At 43.2% G+C, this 24,374-nt stretch overlaps 1 protein-coding gene across 2 annotated transcripts in view; it reads left to right on the top strand.

Annotated features, from left to right (window-relative positions):
- Nucleotides 1-2,393: 2,393 nt before the first annotated feature.
- Nucleotides 2,394-24,374, top strand: part of MAF (MAF bZIP transcription factor) — a 463,629-nt gene continuing 441,648 nt past the window's right edge. Inside the window, exons 1-2 of one of the 2 annotated variants that reach the window (XM_060788379.2) lie at nucleotides 2,394-5,645; nucleotides 11,718-12,131. In XM_060788379.2, the coding sequence (XP_060644362.2) occupies nucleotides 4,453-5,645; nucleotides 11,718-11,754 (1,230 nt within the window). In that variant the 5' untranslated portion in view covers nucleotides 2,394-4,452 and the 3' untranslated portion in view covers nucleotides 11,755-12,131. Of the gene's footprint in view, nucleotides 5,646-11,717; nucleotides 12,132-24,374 lie in introns of those variants that run through there. The other variant, XM_060788382.2, reaches the window with a different exon arrangement.

Consider the following 24,374-nt stretch of genomic DNA (forward strand, 5'->3'; position numbering starts at 1 on the left):
AAGAAAGGGAAAGAAGACAGGAAGGAAGGTAGGAAGGAAAGAGAAGGAAGGAAATAAAGAAGGAAGGCAGGAAAGAAGGAAGGAAGGAAGGAGAGAAAGAAGACAGAAAGGAAGGAAGAGAAGAAGGAAGGAAAGAAAAAAGCGGGAAGGAAGGAAGGAAGAAACGAAAGGGCCTGAGGCTATTAGGAATGGTGGGAGTTGAAGTCCAAAATATCTAGAGGAAGGGCAAAACTTTTCCCATGCCTGATGTAGGACTATGTGATGTATTATTCTCATATCAATCTGGAAATAGCTCTCCTAATAACTGGAAGCGCTGCAATCTGAAACCGACCTGTAGGTGGCGCTGTGGAGGTTTCAACCGGATTTTTGCAATTCTCTTCTCCTTGCTTCCAGTGTAATTTTTTTTTAAATGACCAGCATTTCTCTCAAGAGAGAGAGAGAGAGAGAGAAATGACCACACGTGACTGGTGCTTTCCTTTCCCCCCACTTTTCAATCCAGCGGATCCCTGCCGGGATTGAATGGAGTGCAGTGCATGCATGTCATCGTCCCTCTCAAAGCCTTTTATGCTGAGTCTGACTTGAAAGCTCACTTTGGGAGAGAAAGTCTTTGCAAAACCATAGATGTATGATTGAGACAACAAGGAATCTGCTGGATCTCCTTCCAGATCTCTCCTTTCACACCAACCGGGCAGGAAGTGGGGTCAGGCTCAAGAGGAATAAGCCAGCAAGAGTTCCCCAATCAATGGGAGCCCAAGAAACAATCAGAGCCAGCTAGTCACCTTCCAACAAAGGATTTCCCCAGGCAGGAAACAGCCAGACCTTGAAACTGCAAGGCCATCACATGCTAATTAAAGTGGCCAAGAAGTTCCTCAGTCAATGCAAGCCCATGAAACAATCAGGGCCAGCTAATCACCTCCCAACAAAGGATTCCCCCAGGCAGGGAGTAGCCAGACCTTGAAACTGCAAGGCTTTTACATGCCAATTAAGGTGACCAAGGAGTTCCTCAGTCAATGCAAATCCAATAAACAATCAGGGCCAGCTAATCACCTTCCAACAAAGGATTCCCCCAGGCAGGAAGCAGCCAGACCTTGAAACTGCAAGGCTTTTACATGCTAATTAAGGTGGCCAAGGAGTTCCCCAGGCAATGCAAGCCCAAGAAACAATCAGGGCCAGCTAATCACCTTCCAACAAAGGATTCCCCTGAGCAGGAAAAGCCCAGACCTTGAAGCTGTAAGGCCATTCAATGCTAATCAAGGTGGCAAAGGAGTTCCCCAGTCAATGCAAGCCCAAGAAACAATCAGGGGCAGCTAATCACCTTCCAACAAAGGATTCCTCCAGGCAGGGAGCAGCCAGACCTTGAAACTGCAAGGCTTTTACATGCCAATCACGGTGGCCAAGGAGTTCCTCAGTCAATGCAAGCCCAAGAAACAATCAGGGCCAGCTAATCACCTTCCAAAAAAGGATTCCCTGGGCAGGAGACGCCAGACCTTGAAACTGCAAGGCCATTACATGAGTCCCCTTCAGGGTGAGCAGGGCGGCATATAAATGTCATACATAAATAAATAATAAAATAATCAAGGTGGCCAAGGAGTTCCCCAGCAATGCAAGCCCAAGAAACAATCAGGGCCAGCTAATCTGCTTGGGGGAATCCCAACAAAGGATTTCCCCCAGGCAGGAAGCAGTCAGACCTTGAAACTGCAAGGCCGTTACATGCTAATCAAGGTGGCCAAGGAGTTCCCAAGTCAATGCAAGCCTAAGAAACCATCAGGGAGTGTTGATCACCTCCCAACAATCGGGGCCAGCTAATCTGCTTGGGGGAATCCCAACAAAGGATTTCCCCCAGGCAGGAAGCAGCCAAGCCTTGAAGTTGCAAGGCTATTCATTTCTAACATTCACACCTACCTCCAACAGACAAGATAATTATTCCTCAATTTTCCAGTTTCCAACAGCCCTCACAACCTCTCCGGATGCCTGCCAGAGATGGGGGCGAAACGTCAGGAGAGAATGCTTCTGGAACGTGGCCAGACAGCCCGGAAAACTCACAGCAACCAAGCCCCAAATCGACTTAGCATCCTTACCTCTCTCTCTGCAATCCAGTCATCCATCCATCTCCTTCTTCTCTCCTCATTTCTCATTCTCTAGCGGGCAGGAAAGGGTTAAGCCCGCCTCCGGGGTCCCAGCTGACAGTCAGCTGATGGGGGCCTCCCCCCCTTTATTTATTTATTTATCAGGTTGATTGACAAGCTGGGAAGAAAGTTTCCTCCTCGCGCTCCGAGATGCAAATGAGGGGGCCGGCTCCTCGGCTTCTGATTGGCCCCGGCGCGCCATCCTCGGACCCGGCCGACGTCAGGCGCGCTATAAAACTCCGCCAAGGGCTTTGAAGCACTCTCCCTCCCGGACGAGGGCTGGGGAAAACAATAACAAAACAAAACCCAGAGAGATAGAGACAGGGGGAAAAAACACCGAGACACACACAGAGAGGGATTTAAAACTTGGGAGTTGAAGTTCGCCTGGTCCCAGAGCACAATTCCCTTGCCTTGCAATTTCCGGAGCAGAAATGAAGGAGCCGGGCTTGAGGAGGAGGAGGAGGGAAGAAGAGCTGCGAGGAGAGTGCTGCTGATGCCCGGAGAGAGAATGAAGGCAAAGGCGTGGAGAAGTTGAGCAGGGAAGAAGAAGAGAGCCGTGGTGTTGCTTCTTCTCTCTTCTCAGAGCCCTAAGGAGGAGACAAGAATCGCTGAAGGGCTGAGAAGTGGAGGAGAGGAAGAAGAAAGCCGTGTTGTTGCTTCTTCTCTCTTCTCAGAGGTGCCGATTGCTGAAGAAGGCAAAGAGGTGGAGCTGAGGAAGAGGGGAAGAAGAAGAAAGCCGTGTTGTTGCTCCTTTTCTCTCCTCAAAGCCCTTGAAAAGGAGATAAGAAGAGCCGAAGGGAGACCGGTGCTGATTGCTGAAGAGAGAAAGAAGAGCAACGGCGAGGAGAAGTTGAGGAGGGGAAGAAGAAGAAAGCGGTGGTGTTGCTTCTTTCCTCAGAGACTTGAGGAGGAGACAAGCGAACTGAAAGGCTGAGGAGTTGAGGAGGGGAAGAAGAAGAAGAAAGCAGTGGTGTTGCTTCTTTCCTCTCTTTCCTCAGAGCCTTGAGGAGGAGACAAGAGAACTGAAAGGCTGAAGAGTTGAGGAGGGGAAGAAGAAGAAAGCGGTGGTGTTACTTTCCCCTCTTTCCCCTCAGAGCCTTGAGAGAGAGGTGCTGCTAATTGCCGAAGAGAGAAAGAAGGGCAAAGGCTTGGAGAAGTTGAGGAGAGGACGAAGAAAGCCGTGTTGTTGCTTCTTTTCTCTCCCCAGAGCCTTGAAGAGGAGACAAGAAAAGCTGAAGGGCTGAGAAGTTGAGGAAAGGAAGAAGAAAGCCCTGTTGTTGCTTCTTCTCTCTCCCCAGAGCCTTGAGGAGGAGGCAAGAAGAGCTGAAGGAGATTGGAGACAATCGCTGAAGAGAAAAAGAAAGCAAAACCGTGGAGAAGTTCAGGAGAGGAAGAAGAAAGTGTTGCTGCTGCTTCTTTTCCTTCTCCCTCTTCAGAGCCTTGAGAGAGAGGTGCTGCTGACTGCTGAAGAGAGAAAGAAGGGCAAAGGCTTGGAGAAGTTGAGGGGAGAAGACAGCCCTGTTGTTGCTTCTGTTCTTTCTCCAGAACCTTGAAGAGGAGGCAAGAAGAGCTGAAGGGCTGAAAAGTTGAGGAGGGGGAGAAGAAAGCCCTGTTGTTGCTTCTTTTCTCTCCCCAGAGCCTTGAGGAGGAGGCAAGAAGAGCTGAAGAGAGATCTGAGCCCATTGCTGAAGAGAGAAAGAAGGGCAAAGCCGTGGAGAAGTTCAGGAGAGGAAGAAGAAAGTGGTGGTGCTGCTTCTTTTCCTTCCTCAGAGCATTGTGAGAGACAGTGGTGCTGATTGAAGGAAGAAAGGAGGCAAAGGCGTGGAGAAGAAGTTGAGGAGGGGGAGAAGAAGAAGAAAGCGGTGGTGTGACTTCTTTCCCCTCTTTCCCCTCCGAGCCTTGAGAGAGAGAGGTGGTGCTGACTGCTGAAGAGAGAGAGAAAGGAGGCAAAGGCGTGGAGAAGAAGTTCAGGAGGGGAAGAAGAAGAAAGCGGTGTTGTTTCTCTCTCTCTTTCTCTCTCTCTCCTCAGAGCAGGAAGGGGAGGGAGGAGGGAGAGGAGAAAAGGGAGAAGCCAATGCAGAAGGCGGCGGAGTAGAGCCAGAGGAGGAGGAGAAGCAGGAGGAGAAGCAGGAGGAGGAGGAGGAGGAGGGCGGCTGAAGGCGGCTGGGTCTCTCTCTCTCTCTCTTTCTCTCTCTCTCCCTTCCTGGACAAGAGCCTTGGCTCGTTCTCTGCCACCGCCAAGCTGGCGAGCCAAGGCGGCCTCCCGCTGTCCGCGCCTCCCTCGGCTTCCTCGCTGCCCTTCTGGAGGACGGTGGCGGCGAAGCGGATGCCTTCCTCGGAGCTCTCGCTGGGCAACAACGCCGGGGGTGGCGGCGGCGGAGGGAGCTCGGACTTGCCCACCAGCCCCTTGGCCATGGAGTACGTCAACGACTTCGACCTCATGAAGTTCGAGGTGAAGAAGGAGCCGCTGGAGAGCGAGCGGCTCATCAGCCAGTGCGGGAGGCTCATCGCCGGCGGGTCGCTCTCCTCCACGCCGATGAGCACGCCGTGCAGCTCGGTGCCGCCTTCGCCCAGCTTCTCCGCACCCAGCCCGGGCTCTTCCGGAGGAGGAGGAGGAGGAGGAGGAGGGCAGAGCGGCGGGACCGGCAGCCACGGAGGGCCCGGCCACGACCAGAAGGGCCCCCTGGAAGACTACTACTGGATGAGCGGCTACCCGACGCAGCTCAACCCGGAGGCGCTGGCGTTCAGTCCCGAGGACGCGGTGGAAGCCCTCATCAGCAGCAGCCACCACCAGCTCCAAAGCGTGGCTCGCAACGCCGCCGCCTTCGATGGCTACCCGAGAGGGCAACAGCTGGGGGGCAACCCGGACGAGATGGGCTCCGCTGCGGCGGTCGTGTCCGCTGTCATCGCAGCCGCGGCGGCTCAGCAGCAGCAGAACGGAGCGCAGCACTACCACCACCACCACCACCACCACCCGCACCACCACTCTTCCGCGGCGAGTAGCAACCCTCCTCCTCCTCCTCCGCACCCGAATTCCGCACCTCCTCCTCCTCCTCCGGTGTCGTCGTCGCACTCCTCGTCCCCTTTCGACGACCGCTTCTCCGACGACCAGCTGGTCACCATGTCGGTGCGGGAGCTGAACCGGCAGCTCCGCGGCGTGAGCAAGGAGGAGGTGATCCGGCTCAAGCAGAAGCGCCGCACGCTCAAGAACCGCGGCTACGCCCAGTCCTGCCGCTTCAAGCGGGTCCAGCAGCGCCACGTGCTCGAGTCCGAGAAGACCCAGCTCCTCTCGCAGGTCGAGCACCTCAAGCAGGAGATCTCCAGGCTGGTCCGGGAGAGGGACGCCTACAAGGAGAAGTACGAGAAGCTCGTCAGCAGCGGGTTCCGAGAAAGCAACGCCGGCGGAGGGGGAGTCGTAGTGGGCGCCGGGAACGGAGGCAGCGGCAACGGCAACGGCAACGGAGGCGGCCACGACAACAGCGGGAGCCGAGCCAGCCCCTCCTCGCCCGAGTTTTTCATGTGAGTCGAGAGAAAACAAACCCAAACAGAGAGGAGGAGGAGGAGGACGGGGGGGGGGGCTGCATCTCAACACCCCCCACCCCACCCCCCCACCCCCCATTTATCCCCTCGCAGGCGAACAGACACAAACCAACCTTCCCTTTACGCACATCTTGGCCAAAGTTTTCCCCTTCTTTGGAACAAACATTAGCAGCATGGACCCACATTCATATTCCTCCATCTGTCTATCTTCTCTCTCTCTCTCTTTCTACTTTATTTATACTGTGTGAGTCGAGAGAAATACACAAAAGAGAGAGGAGGGTTTAAAGAGAGAGAGGAGGGGGTCTGCACCCTCTATCTCCTCTCTCTCTTTCTACTTTATTTATACTATATAAGTTGGGAGAAATAAATAAGAGAGGGGGGGGGGGTCTGCCTATTTATCCCCTTGCAGGCGAACCAACACAAACAAACCTTCCTTTTCCCCCTTTAAGCACCTCTTGGCCAAAGTTTTCCCCTTCTTTGGAGCAAACTTTAGCAGCATGGACCCAAATTCCTATTCCTCTATCTATCTATCTATCTATCTATCTTCTCTCTCTCTCAAAAGACAGTTTTCCCCCTCTTTGGAGCAAACATTAGCAGCATGGACCCAAATTCATATTCCTCTATCTATCTATCTATCTATCTATCTTCTCTCTCTCTTTCTTTCTACTTTATTTATACTGTGTGAGTTGGAAGAAATAAAAGAGAGGGGAGGGGGGGGTCTGCATCTCAAAAAACAGTTTCCCCCCTCTTTGGAGCAAACTTTAGCAGCATGGACCCAAAATCATATTCCTCTATCTATCTATCTATCTATCTTCTCTCTCTCTCTCTTTCTACTTTATTTATACTGTGTGAGTTGAGAGAAATAAACAAAAGAGAGAGGGGAGGGGGTCTGCACCCTCTATCTATCTCCTCTCTCTCTCTCTCAAAAGACAGGTTTTCCCCTTCTTTGGAGCAAACATTAGCAGCATGGACCCAAAATCATATTCCTCCGTCTATCTTCTCTTTCTCTCTTTCTACTTTATTTATACTATATGAGTTGGGAGAAATAAATAAGGGGGGGGGGTCTGCCTATTTATCCCCTTGCAGGCGAACCAACACAAACAAACCTTCCTTTCCCCCCTTTAAGCACCTCTTGGCCAAAGTTTTCCCCTTCTTTGGAGCAAATATTAGCAGCATGGACCCACATTCATATTCCTCCATCTATCTATCTATCTACTCTCTCTAATTTATTTATACTATGTGAGTTGAGAGAAATAAACAAAATAGGGGGGGGGGGGGTCTGCATCCCAAAAAACTGTTTTCCCCTTTTTTGGAGCAAACTTTAGCAGCATGGACCCAAAATCATATTCCTCCATCTATCTATCTATCTATCTATCTATCTATCTATCTATCTATCTATCTATCTATCTTTCTCCCTCTCTCTCTTTCTACTTTATTTATAGTATGTGAGTTGGGAGAAATAAACAAAAGAGAGAGGGGGGGGGTCTGCATCTCAAAAAACAATTTCCCCCTCTTTGGAGCAGACATTAGCAGCATGGACCCAAATTCACATTCCTCCATCTAACTTCTCTCTCTCTCTCTCTCTCTCTTTCTACTTTATTTATACTGTGTGTGTCAAGAGAAATAAGCAAAAGAGAGAGGAGGGGGTCTGCACCCTCTATCTCCTCTCTCTCTTTCTACTTTATTTATACTATGTAAGTCAGGAGAAATAAAAGAGAGAAGGGAGTGGGGTCTGCAGCCCACCTTTAAGCAAGTGTTTGCTGAAGTTTTTCCCTTTCTTAGCAGCATGGACCCAAATTCATATTCATCCATCTATCTATCTTCTCTCTCTTTCTACTGTATTTGTACTATGTGTGTCAAGAGAAATCGACAAGAGAGAGAGAAGAGAGGGGTCTAAAGAGAGAGAGTAGGGGGGGGGGTCTACATCTCAAAAATGCCCCCCTCCCCCCAATATTTATCCTCTGGCAGGCAAACCAACCAAAACAACCCCAACTCCATTTAAGCAAGTCTTTGCCAAAGTTTTGCCTCCTCTTTGGAGCAAACATTAGCAGCATGGACCTAAATTCATATTCCTCTATGTATCTATCTAAAGGTCTCTTCTCTCTCTCTTTCTACCTTATTTATACTAATGAGTGGAGAGAAATAAACAGAAGGGAGAGAGGATCTGCATCTCAAAAAAGCCCCCCCCCCCATATTTATCCCCTCGCAGGCAAACAAACAATCCCACCCCTTTAAGCAAGACTTTGCCAAAGTTTTCCCCCTCTTTGGAGCAAACACTAGCAGCATGGACCCAAATTCATATTCCTCTATCTATCTATCCATCTATCTCCTCTCTCCCTACTTGATTTATACTATGTGAGTCAAGAAAAATGTCTGTCTCCTCTCTCTCTCTTTCTACTTTATATACTATGTTAGTCAGAGAAAGAGAGAGGGGAGTGGGGTCTGCATCTCAACCCCCCCCCCCCAATTTATCCCCTTACAGGCAAACAAACACAAACAACCCAATTTTCCCTTTAAGCAAGTTTTTGCCAAACTTTTCCCCTTTGGAGCAAACTTTGGACCCAAATTCATATTCCTCTATCTATCTCCTCCTCCTCCCTCTCTCTCTTTCTACTTTATTTATACTATGTGAGTCAAGAGAAATAAAAGAGAGAAAGGAAGGGGGTCTGCATCTCAACCCCCCCCCCCATTTATCCCCTCACAGGTGAACAAATACAACAACCCCCCCTTTAAGCAAGTCTTTGCCAAAGTTTTCCCTCTCTTTGGAGCAAACATTAGCAGTGTGAACCCAAAGACATATCCCTATATCTATCTGTCTATAGCCTCTCTATCTCTCTACTTTATTTATATTATATATCCTGCCTTTCCGCTCCTAGGCTCCATCTACATTGCTCTATAATGCTTGTCAAATCTATCTATCTATCTATCTATCTATCTATCTTCCATATCAGTGGTTCTCAAGCTTTGGGTTCCCCGGTTGTTTTGGGAGCATGAACATTAGCAGCATGAACCCAAATTCGTATTCCTCTATCTATCTGTCTATGTATCTATTTCCCCCTCTCTCTCCCTGCCCCCTTTCACACAGTTGATTAAATTCCCACATTATCTGCTTTGAACTAGAATATATGGCAGTGCGGACTCAAATAACCCAGTTCAAAGCAGATATTGCACAATTTTCTGCCTTGATATTCTGGGTTTTATGGCAGTGTAGAAGCGCTCTCTCTCTCTCTCTCTCTCTCTCTCTCTATATATATATATGGTTCTCAATCTGTGGGTCCCCAGATATTTTGGGCTTCAGCTCCCAGAAACATCTGGCAAACTGGCTGAGTTTTCTAGGAGTTGGAGGCCAAAACATCTGGAGACTCACAGGTTGAGAACAACTACTTTTATATATGCCCTGTATATCCTCTCTCTCTCTCGCTCTCTCTCTCTCTCTCTCTCGCTCTCTCTCTCTCTACATATATATCCTCTTTATTTATACTGTAGTTATATTATATATCCCTCCTTTCTGCTCCTAGGCTCCATCTACATTGCTCTATAATGCTTGTCGAACTGTATCAAACAGCACTATGTAACACAAGCCTGAGCCAACTTGAGTTTCAACTCACTCCATTGCTAACAGTCTTAAGTGGCTGAGGGGGACAAAGAAGGGGCCTGAGGCTGTTAGGAATGATGGGAGTTGGAGTCCCAAACACCCGGAGGGCCCAAGCTGGCCCATGCTTGATAAAACACAGGGGTTCAATCATAAAAACTTTTATCAAACTTCAGTTGGACGTCCTGCTATAGCACATTTTGCCATCATTTTTGCAGTGTAGATAGATAGAAAAATGAGTGAAAATTCCCTAAGGAATTTTTCAAAGCATGACATAGATAGATAGATAGATAGATAGATAGATAGATAGATAGATAGATAGAATAGAAAAATAAATGAGCAATAACCCTATGCAACACCATTTTTGTTCCTGGGTTATCAATGTCATTTCCAAGAGCCCCCCTCCCCTTCCCAGTGCAATGGGTTAAACCCTTGTGCCGGCAGGACGGTGGTTCGAATCAAGGGAGTGGGGTGAGCTCCCATCTGTCAGCCCCAGCTCCCATTTGGGGACGTGAGAGAAGCCTCCCACAGGATGGCAGAACACCCAGGCATCCTGTATTGATGTATTGTTGTTGTATTCGGGCACTGAATGTTTGCCTTTTACGTTTGTAATCTGCTCTGAGTCCCTTTGGGGAGATAGAGCGGAATATAAATAAATTATTATTATTATTATTATTATTATTATTATTATTATTATCCCCTGGGCAACGTCCTTGCAGACAGCCCATTCTCTCATCCCAGAAGCGATTTGCAGTTTCTCAAGTTGCTCCTGACCGAGAGGTTGACGGTTCAAATCCAGGGTGAGCTCCTGTTTGTCAGCTCCAGCTTCCCAAGAGAGCAGCACAGGACGGTAATACACCCTGGGCAACGTCCTTGCAGACGGCCAATTCTCCCACACCAGAAGCGACTTGCAGTTTCTCAAGTCACTCCTGACACTGAAAAAAAAAAAGCCATTTCCTAATTGTTTCTGTCATTAATAAACATGGGAAAAACCTTATTAAACTGCAGCACTTTTTGCAATAGCTTTTTTCAGTTCATCTCTCAATCGATACTCAATCTAGTTTATGGCAGAAAGTTTCGGAAACAACTGCTTTCAAATACATGAAAGTGGAAATCACATTTTTTTCAAATCAGGAACTGATTTTTTCTTGTTGTTGTTCAGATTTTGTTACATAGTGTAATGCTGTTTGAACTGCATAAAATAGTCACTGTAGATGGGACCTTAGGCTGGATCTACACTGCCATAGACGAACTGCATTGGACTGTCTGATGTGGCCGGGTAGATTCACACAGTCCAGCTCAATGCGCTCGGAGACTGGGTTCGACGGCAGTGTAGATCAAGCCGGAAAATGAGTATGCCACCTGAGAACCATTTGAAACAAGGCCAACGTCAAAATTAAATATATTACGTCAACATACAATAAAAAGGGACAAAATTACATTTCCAGCAAGCCAAGAATTTCAATTCACAGCCCAACCCCCACCTCCAAAAATCTTGGTTTTCAGACCTCTTTTGGCAGTTACTGATTCAGAAAATGTCACTGGATAAACCACGTCAGCTCTAGTTTCTAAGGCTTCCTTATAATGCGGTTTCGGAATGCAGATTACATGTGTTGAACTGGATTATCTAAGTCTACGCTGCCATATAACCCAGTTTATTACATTATTATTATTATTATTATTATTATTATTATTATTATTGACCCATTTGTACTCCCTGCTCCATTCTGAAACTGCATTATTTCCCAAATTACATGTGTTGAACTGGATTATCTAAGTCTACGCTGCCATATAATCCAGTTTATTGCATTATTATTATTATTATTATTATTATTATTGACCCATTTTCAGATCTGTACTCCCTGCTCCATTCTGAAACTGCATTATTTCCCAGTGTAGATCCAGCCTTAGATATGACCATCATGATTTTCAATGGGCTAGCCGATGCCGACTGGTAGACGGCATATGTTCTGTATCTCAAAAACTAGAGCTGATATGGGGAAACTGGTGTCTTTTCTTTGAATCAGCAGGTCAGGTATACCCATTTGAGGCACCAAATGAGTGTCAGCCAATATTTGTGATTTACTGTGGGTGCTTCTACACTGTAGAGTTAATGCACTTTGATGCCACTTGAACTGCCGAGGTACATGCTACGGAATTCCTGGGGATTGCAGTTTGGCAAGGTCTTTGGCTTCATGCTGACAGTGGCAAATTAGGGTTATATTTTATTGGAGCTAAAGGAGTTATTAATAATAACTTAATAAATTATTATTTTTTTAAAAAATACGTAAGTGAGAAAAAAGTACAATTCAAATTATGATGAAATAAATGCATTTTTAAAGTAATTACTATGTACCGATAGGATAAATAGATACTAAATGTCAATGCAATAATCCAGTCCGCCCGCTGTCAGGGAGTTGCATTTTGACACGATTTTATTTTATTTTTTTTCGTGTCAGGAGCGACTTGAGAAACTGCAAGTTGCTTCTGGTGTGAAGGACATTGCCCAGGGGACACCCGGATTTTTGGATGTTTTCCCATCCTTGTGGGATGCTTCTCTCCTATCCCCGCATGGGAAGCTGGAGCTGACAGAGGGAGCTCATCCGCGCTCGCCATGGATTCGAACCTCTATTCTGTCGGTTGCCGGCACAAGAGTTTAACCCATTGCGCCACCAGAGGCTCCAGTTTAGCATAATCTTCAACCCTCTTTGCTCTGTGTCTTACCAAACTACAACTCCCAAAACTCCAAAGCATGGAGCTTTGACAGTTCAGGTGGAACCAAACGGCATTCATTCCACAGTGTAGAATCCCCCCACTTACTTGTTTTTCTCTTTGCTCCATATGTATGTTTGTAATGTTTTGTTTGGAAAGTCCCAGCTCCACTTTTCATGCCTGGCGTGCTTTTCAAACTTGCCATTGACATGATTGAGATTCATTATTATTAGTATTCAGTTTGGGAAGTGTTTTCTCTCCTTTCCTCTTCTTTTCCTTTTCTGAATTTGCTGTGCCCTAACACACACACACACACCAAAAAGTTACTTCTTGGGGGTCGCCCTAAGCTTTTCCTTCTCTGGGGATAATGGGGGGGGGGGGGGGAAATAGAAGAATAACAAAGCAAAACATACCCTATAGACCGATTTCTGACTTTGGGATTGCTGAGTTCCAGCTAAACCTAGAGAATATATCTATCTAGATCAACCTACCTGAATGACGCCTGCCTGCATCGACTTCCCTATGTTGTTCATGCTGTGAGTTATGGCCTCCGAAGTTGCCAAACGGAGTAACTTTGAGGCCACCATTAGACTCCCATTCTCATCTCATACATTATTATGCTTGCCACTTTGTCTTAGCATCAATTAACTCTTGTCATCGTTCCCAAAAAAAACTATGGGGAGAAAGAAAGAAAGAAAAGAAAAAGAACAAAAAAGACATTATATTGATAATAGCCCTGCATGCTGGACATGTACGGTATATTTTATTTTCCTTTTTTGCTTGGATATGGACTTTGGAAACTATAATGGCATGACATTCATCTTTTTTTTTTTTTTAATTTGTGTTGCCCGGACACTTTTTTGAACGGAAAAAAAAGCAAAAAAGTGCAGCCTTGTCGGGTCCGTTCCTCCCTTCCCCCATTCAAGTTTTGCATCCGCTCTGGAAACTGCTTTGAGTTGCTCAGAACTTCAGACTTCTCTGTAAACACCTCAAACACGCGTACACACATGTACAAGAGGCCAGACACGGATTGTGATTACCTTAATGTGGAAAACCGAACGAGAACTGCAAGATAGTTTCACAAAATTACTTCCAATTGATGGGATTTGAAGATGATGATGTTGCTTAAAGCAGTCAAAAATATATCTGTTTATTTTGGAATGATTGCCCTCCCATGTCCTTATTTTCTTTCCCTATTTTTTTGCGTTTTTGTGTCATTGTCAAAATGTGCAATGCAATGGGCTCCTGGTATTATATATAATTTAATTCTCGCTTTTGTTATTGTCTGTTAGCCCAGTTCACGATGTATGCTACAGATAAAGGAATGTTATAAATGACTTCAAAAGAGTTTAGAGGTTAGGGTTTTGTTTTCGTTTCTAAACATGATGCACTAAATCGTTCACTGTTGTTGATGTTGAAAGAGGGTAGAATTTTGCAACGGGACTCTCGTTTTGTTAACAACACCGAATTAGATAACCCAGCATGTGTTTTGCGACTTAAGTTCAATATGTGTCGATTTTGCTATGCCATTGACTGTATTTGGAAACCAAAGTATTAAAAAGGGGGGAGCCTCCCGTTTATATCGATAGGAGTGTGTTCAAAATGTATGGTGGGGCCTTGGGAATATTTTCGTTTTTGTTGGGAGGAGATGAGCGTTGAAATCTTTGGGACTGAATTGCACTAAATATATAATCGGAAACATAAAATATAAACCCTTGCAAAACCTGTTAGTTAGTACATCACACTCGAGGGGGAAAAATCCACTTAAAATCCAGTTTCTGTCTCTTGCGGAATTGTGGAGTTTGTAGTTTTGGAAGTAGTTTGTAGTAGCTACTACAAACTCCAAAATTCTGTAGGAAAGAAATCTGAATTTTGTATTGTCGAAGGCTTTCATGGCCGGAATCACTCGGTTCTTGTGGGTTTTTTTCGGGCTATATGTCCATGTTCTAGAGGCATTTCTCCTGATGTTTCGCCTGCATCTATGGCAAGCTTCCTCAGAGGGTGAGGAAGCTTGCCATAGATGCAGGCGAAACATCAGGAGAAATGCCTCTAGAACATGGCCATATAGCCCGAAAAAACCCCACAAGAACCGAGAGAAATCTGAATTTAAATGGATTTTTCCCCTCTAGTGTGATGCATGATGCTAATCCCATTTATGCAGTTACGAAGATGGCATTACTGCTCCGTTTTTTTTAAATGATGCAGATTTTTTTTACTGTTGTTATTGTGGTGCAGAACTGGATTTTCTGTAACGTCACAAATCCACGCAAATAGGCATTAATCAGCGGTTTTTATGTTCAGGGACTGATAATAATCCTGTCTTTTTACAAAAAAAAAATTCTTACCACAATAAATATAAAAAAATCTTGTCAGTTACTTTTTTTTGTCCCCCTTTACATATTTTGCTGTGCAAAATTGAGTGACGAACTAACCCTGTGTGATGTTCCTCATGTGCTTTTCTTTAATTCCCCCCCACCCCTCTCCCCACAACTCTCTGGTTATATCAAAAGGAAATAATATTCTATTATAATAAACTGCATTTCTGATTCTGTCCTGTGTTTGGTTAGTTTGTAGCTCTGGAAAAAGAAAGTCAAGAAACATGCTTTACAGTAGTATTCGGAGTATGCCTTAATGATGGCTAATATGGATAGATACAGTATATCACAAATATACGGGAAGCTATGTGGAGCAGATATACGGGGAGCTACCTAGGATGAAGGGCCCTTCCGCACAGCCTTATATCCAGGAATTTCAAGGCAGAAAATCCCACTTTATCTGAGTGTGGAATCAGATAATCTGGTTCAAAACAGATATTGTAGGATTTTCTGCCTCGATATTCAGGGATATATGGCTATGTGGAAGGACGCAAAGTCAAGGTGGAATTACTACATGACACTAACTCAGTGTTTCTCAGCCTTCCTAATGCCGCAACCCCTTAATATGTTGTGGTGACCCCCAACCATAAAATTATTTTCATTTCTACTTCATAACTGTCATTTTACTTCTTTTACAACACACTATATATATATATATATATATATATATATATATATATATATATATATGGAGTTGTAGTTGCTGAATTCTTCATTTAAGAAATAGCTTTTTGGAAGCGTATATATACATGTTAATCGTTTGTGTGATTAACATGACTCAAAAACCCCTGGAAGAATTGACACCAAATGACCATCACTAAAAAAAATGATTTTGTCATTTGGGAGTTGTAGTTGCTAAACTCGTCATTTAGGAAATAGCTGTTTGGAGGAAAGTGTTCATTTGTGGGATTAACATAACTCAAAAACCACGGAAGAATTGACACCAAATGACCATCACTTAAAAAAAAATGATTTTGTCATTTGGGAGTTGTAGTTGCTGGGATTTATAGTTTGACCTACAATCAAAGAGCATTCTGAACTCCACCAGCAATGAAATTGAACCAAGCTTGGTACACAGAACTCTCACAACCAAGAGAAAATACTGGGTTTGGTGGGCACTGACCTTGACTTTTGGAGTTGTAGTTCACATACATGCAGAGAGCACAGTGGACTCAAACAGTGATCCATCTGGACCAAACTTGGTACGAATCCTCAATATGTGCAAATGCAAACACTAGTAGAGTTTGGGGAAAATAGACCTTGGCATTTGGGAGTTGTAGTTGCTGGGATCTACCTTGACTTTTGGAGTTGTAGTTCAAATACATGCAGAAAGCACCGTGGACTCAAACAATGATCCATCTGGACCAAAATTGGCATGAATCCTCAATATGTGCAAATGAAAGCACTAGTAGAGTTTGGGGAAAAAAGACCTTGGCATTTGGGAGTTGTAGTTGCTGGGATTTACCTTGACTTTTGGAGTTGTAGTTCACATACATGTAGAAAGCACAGTGGACTCAAACAATGATCCATCTGGACCAAACTTAGTACGAATCCTCAATATGTGCAAATGCAAGCACTAGTAGAGTTTGGGGAAAATAGACCTTGGCATTTGGGAGTTGTAGTTGCTGGGATTTACCTTGACTTTTGGAGTTGTAGTTCAAATACATGCATAAAGCACTGTGGACTCAAACAATGATCCATCTGGACCAAACTTGGCACGAATCCTCAATATGTGCAAATGTGAACACTGGTGGAGTTCTGGGAAAATAGACCTTGACATTTGGAAGTGGTAGTTGCTGGGATTTATAGTTCATCTCCAATCAAAGAGCATTCTGAAAGCCACCAACGATAGAATTGGGCCAAACTTCCCATACAGAATCCCCATGACAAACAGAAAATACTGTGTTTTCTGATGGATTTTGGAGACCCCTTTGACACCCCCTCATGACCCCCAGGTTGAAAAACACTTGCTTTTTCGTAGCTGAAAAGTCTGGGGAGGGTTTTTTCTCCAGGTGATTGTGTCATTTTTTCTAACTCTAATTATACTGAAAGGTCTTCGGCATCGTCCTCTGCCCCATTTTTTTTTCACTCGTTGGCCTTGGATGATAATTTTTCTATAACACGTATACAAAGCAGCCTCCCTTTCCCCACCATGGTTGGTGTAGGGCATAAAACCCTCTTTTCCCTACGGCTGGGGAATCAGATCTGAACAAACTAATGTTTAGTAAGCAAGAGAAGATACAGCTTTTAAAATTTTTCTTTCTCTTGTACTATATACACATTTCTTACATTCAGAGCAGTTAAGAAGAAACGAGAATCCAACCCAAAGGGGCTGAAAACTAATTCTTCGAGCTGGTGAGGAGGTAATTTTTTCTTGGACTATTTGTCCTTGTGGTTGGAGTTTCTTTCTTTTTTATTTAAAAGTAGTTTGCAGAGGCAACTCCATTTTTAAACAATTGTATTCAAAATCCCACCAGGTAAAATTTTCGCCTGTGAATTCTTTTTTTTACTTATCTAATATTTGTTTCATGCCTTTGTGGTGTATTTTTCTACCCCAAGTTTTCCTGTAAACTGAAATAGGAGAGCAAGGAAAATAAATTCCACTAATAATAATAATAATAATAATAATAATAATAATAATAATATTACCATGGCACCCATTGGTAATTGGTAGGCCTGGGTAACAACGGAAAAATTTGTTTCTAAAATCGATTTGTATTTGGGGTTTTTTTTTGTTTTGATATTTAAAATAATTACAAAATTTTCCCTTAAAAAAGTTCGATATTTACGAAATTTCGTAAATGGTAAAAAATTAACGAATCGATTTCCGAAACAATAACGAATCGATTCGTTAATGGTGGACGCGACCGCGAAATATGCTAAAAAACCTCCAAAAACTTCTGAATCTTCCCTCTCCCTCTGTTGTTGACTGTTGGTGTGATATTATAATTTTTTTTCACTAATTAAACCATAAAACTGGCCCAGACATGCGGAAATAATAACAAAACAACCTCAAAACAATAACGAAACGAACACAATAACGAAATACGAAGCATTTGCAAAACGTATTTAAAAATTCGTTTTTTTAAATAATTGCTCCAGAATGGTTCGTTATCGTTTTGTAATTGAAAAAATTAACGAATTATTAACGAATTACGAATTAACAAAACGAAACCGCCCAGGCCTAGTAATCGGCACACGGGGTGCCGTGCCAAAAGATCTCAGTCAGCATTTTGAAAACAATAGACATTGACAAAATCACGATATGTCAACTTGGATCTGCGTGCATCATTTGAAAATACATCACACAGTCCTAAACGCTTGGGAAGGGTTTGCCTTGTGATTTTGTGATTCGAAATCCAGCATATCTCTCTCGTTTGAAATAGGAGAGCAGGGAAACTAAATTCCACTAAATAATAATAATAATAATAATAATATATTTGTATTCTGCCCTATCTCCCCGAAGGGACTCAGGGCGGATTCCAAATACAAAAAGGCAAACATTTAATGCCTCAAAATGACAATTAATACATACATACATAATAATTTACCATGGCACCCATTGGTAATCGGCACACGGGGTGCCGTGCCAAAAGATCTCAGTCAGCATTTTGAAAACAATAGACATTGACAAAATCGCGATATGTTAACTTGGATCTGCGTGCATCATTTGAAAATACATCACACAGTCCTAAACATTTGGGAAGGGTTTGCCTTGTGATTCGAAATCCAGCATATATATCTCGTTTGCTATGTCGTACTGTGTTTTTGTGTCAGTATAAAAATAATAGAAAGGCTGACAAGATATGAGGATTTAAATATTGAACTGCAAAGACTCTGGCACAAGCCAGTCAAGGTGGTCCCAGTGGTGATCGGCACACTGGGTGCAGAGCCTAAAGACCTTGGCCTGCACTTAAAAACAATCGGTGCTGACAAGATTACCATCTGCCAGCTGCAAAAGGCCACCTTACTGGCATCTGCGTGCATTATTCGCTGATACATCACACTGTTCTAGACACTTAGGAAGTGTCCGACATGTGATCCTATTCAACAGCCAGCAGAGTGTCTTGTTTGCTGTGAACTCATCTTGTTGTGTTTCAGATAATAATAATAATAATAATAATAATAATAATAATAATAATAAATCACACAATCCTAAACATTTGGGAAGTGTCTGGCGTGTGATCCAATGCAACAACCAGCAGAGTGATCTTGTCTGCTGTGGACTCATCTTATTGCGTTTCAAATAATAATAATAATAATAATAATAATAATAATAATAATAATAATACATCACACAGTCCTAGACATTTGGGAAGTGTCCGACGTGTGATCCAATGCAACAGCCAGCAGAGTGATCTTGTCTGCTGTGGACTCATCTTGTTGTGTTTCAAATAATAATAATCATAATAATCATAATAATCATAATAATACATCACACAGTCCTAGACACTTGGGAAGTGTCTGACGTGTGATCCAATGCCACAACCAGGAGAATGATCTTGTTTGCTGTGGACTCATCTTGTTGTGTTTAAAATAATAATAATAATAATAATAATAATAATAATAATAATAATACAACATCACACAGTCCTAGACACTTGGGAAGTGTCCGATATGTGTTCCAATGCAACAACCAGCAGAGTGCTCTTGTCTGCTGTGGACTCATCTTGTTCTGTTTCCAATAATAATAATAATATAATTATAATAATAATAATTTATTATTATTATTATTATTTATTATTATTATTATTATACATCACACAGTCCTAGACACTTGGGAAGTGTCCGACGTGTGATCCAATGTAACAACCAGCAGAGTGATCTTGTCTGCTGTAGACTCATCTTGTTGTGTTTCCAATAATAATAATAATAATAATAATAATTTATTATTATTATTATTATTATTATTATTATTATTTATTATTATTATTATACATCACACAGTCCTAGACACTTGGGAAGTGTCCGACGTGTGATCAAATGCAACAGCCAGCAGAGTGGTCTTGTCTGCTGTGGATTCATCTTGTTCTGTTTCTAATAATAATAATCATAATAATCATAATAATTTTGTATTGTGCCACCATCTCCCCGATGGGACTTAGGCGGTCAACATAGTTAAAATATAACACTGTAAAATTCACAAAACAACATAATAAAACAGTATCAAACTACCATAGAACAAACAACCAATAGCCTAACATAAATTATCACACTAGAGAAAAAATCCTCTTAAAATCCGGTTTCTGCCTCCTGCAGAATTCTGGTGTTTGTAGTTTAGGAAGGGACCTTTAACAGCCTCACTAAATGACAAATCCCGGAATTCTGCAGGAGGAAGAAACCAGATTGTAAATGGATTTTTTCTCTGGTGTGATGAAGCCGATAGTAAACAATTACTGAGCTCGGGTGGGCGGGCTGGTGCAAATCAGTTGCAAGGACAGGACTGCTGGATAAAGTGCAGATTTGTTGAACAAATAGGTCAACAAATGCTAGCGACTTCTATAGGGAAGGCAACACAATGTGGGGGGAAAACACAACCTAAAGAGTATTCTATTTTATGGATAGAGGGGTGAATGTCTTGGCATGTTTCCTTTCTCCCTGCCCTCTATAAATTTGATCAACACTGTGATCTTTTTGCAAGCTGTGGCAACGATCTCTGATAGTGAAACTGATTCATATTTGATTTCCCGAGGACGAAACTCTTCCCTTAGATATTGGTTAGTTCTTCCCTTAGATATTGAATCCTGACTTCCAGAAATTTGGGTCTTTAGCAAGATAGTTTTTTGACCAAATACTTTGGAAGAGCTGGTGGGAGAGAATGGCTTTTCAGCCGTAGCCTCATCACACTAGAGAAAAAAATCCACTTAAAATCCGGTTTCTGCCTCCTGCAGAATTCTGGAGTTTGTAGTTTAGGGATAGGCTTTTAACAGACTCACTTAACTACAAAGCCCAGAATTCTGCAGGAGGCAGAAACCGGATTTTAATATTTTTTTTCTAGGGCTGGGTGGTTTCGTTTCGTAATTTCGTAATTCGTTAAAAATTCGTTATTTTTTTTATGTAACGAAGCGATAATGAACCATTCAGGAGCAACTAAAAAACTAAAAAAACCATTCAGGAGCAACGAAACGAATACAAAACGAATTCGAAACCATTACGAAACGAATTTAAAAATTCGTTTCGTAATTGTTTCAAATTCGTTTTGTATTCGTTTCGTTATCGTTTTGAAATCGTTTCGTTATTATTTCCGCATGTCTGGGGCAAGTTGTATAGTTGTTGTTTGTTTAATCATTGAAAAAAAATTATAAATATCGCACCAACAGTCAACAACAGAGGGAGAGGGAAGCTTCAGAAGTTCCCCCTGTCCCATTTGGAGGGTTTTTAGCGTATTGCGCGGTCGCGTCCGCCATTAACGAATCGATTCGTAATTGTTTTGAAATCGTTTCGTAATTGTTTCGTAATTTACGAAATTTCGTAAATATCGAACTTTTTAAAAGAAAAAATTCGGAATTCTTTTAAAAATCGAAACGCAAAAACCCACAAAAAACGAATCGATTTTAGAAACAAATTTTTCCGTGGTTGCCCAGCCCTAGTTTTTTTCGTCTAGTGTGATGAAGACGCTGCGGAAATAACTACTCACCCTGTTTTATAACCAAAGAGGGAGGGTTGAGCGAGGAGAAATCAGAGGTGGGACAGGGCTGAGAAATGGTCTGTGATTTGATTTACACGCGGGCTGTGTCTTGTGAAAGTTTATAAGGTGCCGGTCTTAAAAGCACGCTGAGCGAGAGGGCAAAGGTCATCCGACACTTGTGAAAAAAGGTGCGGCACTAAAGTTGAGGCGTGGGGCTTCTTACTGCTTGCATGTGTGTCCCAGTTGTATCCCTGCCAGTGTCATAAACCCAGTTTTTTTTCCGTATCGGGATCGACTTGAGAAACTCCAAGTTGCTTCTGGTGTGAGAGAATTCAATGTCTGCAAGGACGTTGCCCAGTGGACATTTGGATGTTTTACCATCCTGTGGGAGGCTTCTCTCATCTCCCTGCATGGGAAGCTGGAGCTGACAGATGGGAGCTTGCCCTGCTCCCCAGGTTTGAACAGCCAACCTCTCGGTCGGGAACAACTTGAGAGACTTGAGATGTTTTGTTGTTTTGCCATCCTTATTTTATTTATTTATTTATTTATTTACTTTGCTTATATACCGCAGTTCTCGGCCCTGGGGCAACTCACTGCGGTGTACAACATAGAAAAAGACAGGGTGCAAAATACGAGACTCAGTATAAAATAATCCACAATTCATCATTATCAAAAAACATTCTCATCAAAAACATCAAAAACATCATCATTATTACTACAAAAGCCATTCCGTGTCGTCTCATTGTCAAAAACCACCATCCAGTGCCATTTTCCGTTGTTCCATTCCTATGGTCAGTTACTAATCATTGCACTTCTTGTTCAAACGCCTTCTTAAACAGCCAGGTCTTTAATTTCCTGCGGAATATCATCAGGGAGGGAGCTAGTCTGATGTCCACAGGAAGAGTGTTCCACAGCCGAGGAGCCACCACCGAGAAGGCCCTATCTCTCGTCCCCGCCAGCTGTGCCTGTGAAGCAGGCGGGATCGAGAGCAGAGCCTCCCCGGAAGATCTCAAAGTCCTCGTGGGCTCATAGGCCGAGAGGCGGTCAGTTAGGTATCTTGGGCCAGAACCGTTTAGGGCTTTATAGGCCAATGCCAGTACCTTGAATTGGGCCCGGTAGCAGATCGGCAACCAGTGGAGCTGGTACAGCAGGGGGGTTGTATGCTCCCTGCGTCCCGCTCCCGTTAGTATCATGGCTGCTGCACGTTGGACCAGTTGGAGCTTCCGGGCCGTCTTCAAGGCAACCCCACGTAGAGAGCGTTGCAGTAGTCTAGGCGGGATGTAACCAGAGCGTGGACTACCGTGGCCAAGTCAGATTTTCCAAGGTGAGGTTTCTCACAGGAGCCCCCATTAGCGCAATGGGTTAAGCCCTTGTTCTGGAAGGAATGAAGACCAGCAGGTTGGAAGTTCAAATCCGGGGAGGGCATGGGTGAGCTCCCTCTGTCAGCTCCAGCTCCCCATGTGGGGACATGAGAGAAGCCTCCCACAAAAATGGTAAAGCATCCAAAACATTGCCTAGGCAATGTCCTTGCAGACAGCCAATTCTCTCACACCTGAAGCGACTTGCAGTTTCTCAAGTAACCTCTGACATGGAAAAACGGTTCCAGCCCAATCTACGTATCTGAATGTGTCTCCCCTTTCGAACCGTCCAAGAATTTAAGATAATCTGGGGAGGACCTGCTCTTGATCCTGCCGGCCTCACAGATGCGCTTTGCAGAGATAAGGGACAGGGCCTTCTCAATGGTGGCCTCTCAGCTGTGGAACTCACTTCCTGGGTATATTACATCAGCCCCCTCACTCCTGACCTTTAGGAAAAGAATAAAAACCTGGCTCTTCGAGCAAGCTTTGGGAACCCATTGTAACCAGATAAACTCAGTATAGTGAATGAATATGGAAAGGCTTAAGGATGCAAATGCACATGGATTTAAACCCGGAAGTCATTGATTTTTAATAATTCTAAATTTTATTTTTTATATGAATTTTATTATTTATTTATTTATTTACGACATTTATATGCCGCCCTTCTCACCCCAAAGGGGACTCAGAGCGGCTTACAATATATATATACACACAATATATTATATTATTAGCATAGTACAATATCAGTATTAAATTTTATTTATTTATTTATTTATTTATTTATTTATTTATTTGTGACATTTATATGCCACCCTTCTCACCCCGAAGGGGACTCGGAGCAGCTTACAAGATATATATATATATATATATATATATATATATATATATATATATATTAGGGCTGGGCGGTTTTGTTTCGTAATTTCGTAATTCGTTAAAAATTCATTATTTTTTTATAACGAAGCGATAACGAACCATTCAGGAGCAACTAAAAAACGAAACGAATTTTTAAATTCGTTTCGTAATTGTTTCGAATTCGTTATGTATTCGTTTCGTTATCATTTTGAAATCGTTTCGTTATTATTTCCGCATGTCTGGGGCAAGAGGTGAGATCAGCCCCTTCGCTGATGGTATTTCGAAAAAGGTTGAAGACATGGATGTTTAAACAAGCATTCGATTAATCTGGTGCAACGAAACTGATGAACAAGGATTGGTTAATCACAGACGACGAAATTGGATTGCGACTACAATTAAGAGATGCATTGGATTATTATTGGTGGCCCAATAATATCGTGTATTGTGTATGTGTTTTTATGCTTTTTAATGGAATATTGCTGCTTGTCGTTGTGTTGTAAACCGCGTTGAGTCGCCGATTTAGGCTGAGAAACGGCGGTATATAAGCACAGTAATAAATAATAATAATAAGTTTTATAGTTGTTGTTTGTTTAATCAGTGAAAAAAAATTATAAATATCACACCAACAGTCAACAACAGAGGGAGAGGGAAGCTTCAGAAGTTCCCCCTGTCCCATTTGGAGGTTTTTTAGCGTATTGCGCGGTCGCGTCCGCCATTAACGAATCGATTCGTATTCGTTTCGTAATTGTTTCGTAATTTCCAAAATTTCGTAAATTTTGAACTTTTTTAAAGAAAAAATTCGGAATTCTTTTAAAAATCGAAACACAAAAACCCCCTAAAAACGAATCGAGTTTAGAAACAAATTTTTCCGTGGTTGCCCAGCCCTAGTATATATATATATGTATATATATATATGTATATATATACATGTATGTGTATATATATATACACACACACATACACACACACACATAGCTGAGAGGAGATATGATAGCCATGTATAAATATGTGAGAAGAAGCCACAGGGAGGAGGGAGCAAGCTTGTTTTCTGCTTCCTTGGAGACTAGGACGCGGAACAATGGCTTCAAACTACAAGAGAGGAGATTCCATCTGAACATGAGGAAGAACTTCCTGACTGTGAGAGCCGTTCAGCAGTGGAACTCTCTGACCCGGAGTAGTGGTGGAGGC

This window comes from Anolis sagrei, chromosome 8 (assembly GCF_037176765.1).
Source record: "Anolis sagrei isolate rAnoSag1 chromosome 8, rAnoSag1.mat, whole genome shotgun sequence".
Taxonomy (NCBI): Eukaryota; Metazoa; Chordata; class Lepidosauria; order Squamata; family Dactyloidae; genus Anolis; species Anolis sagrei.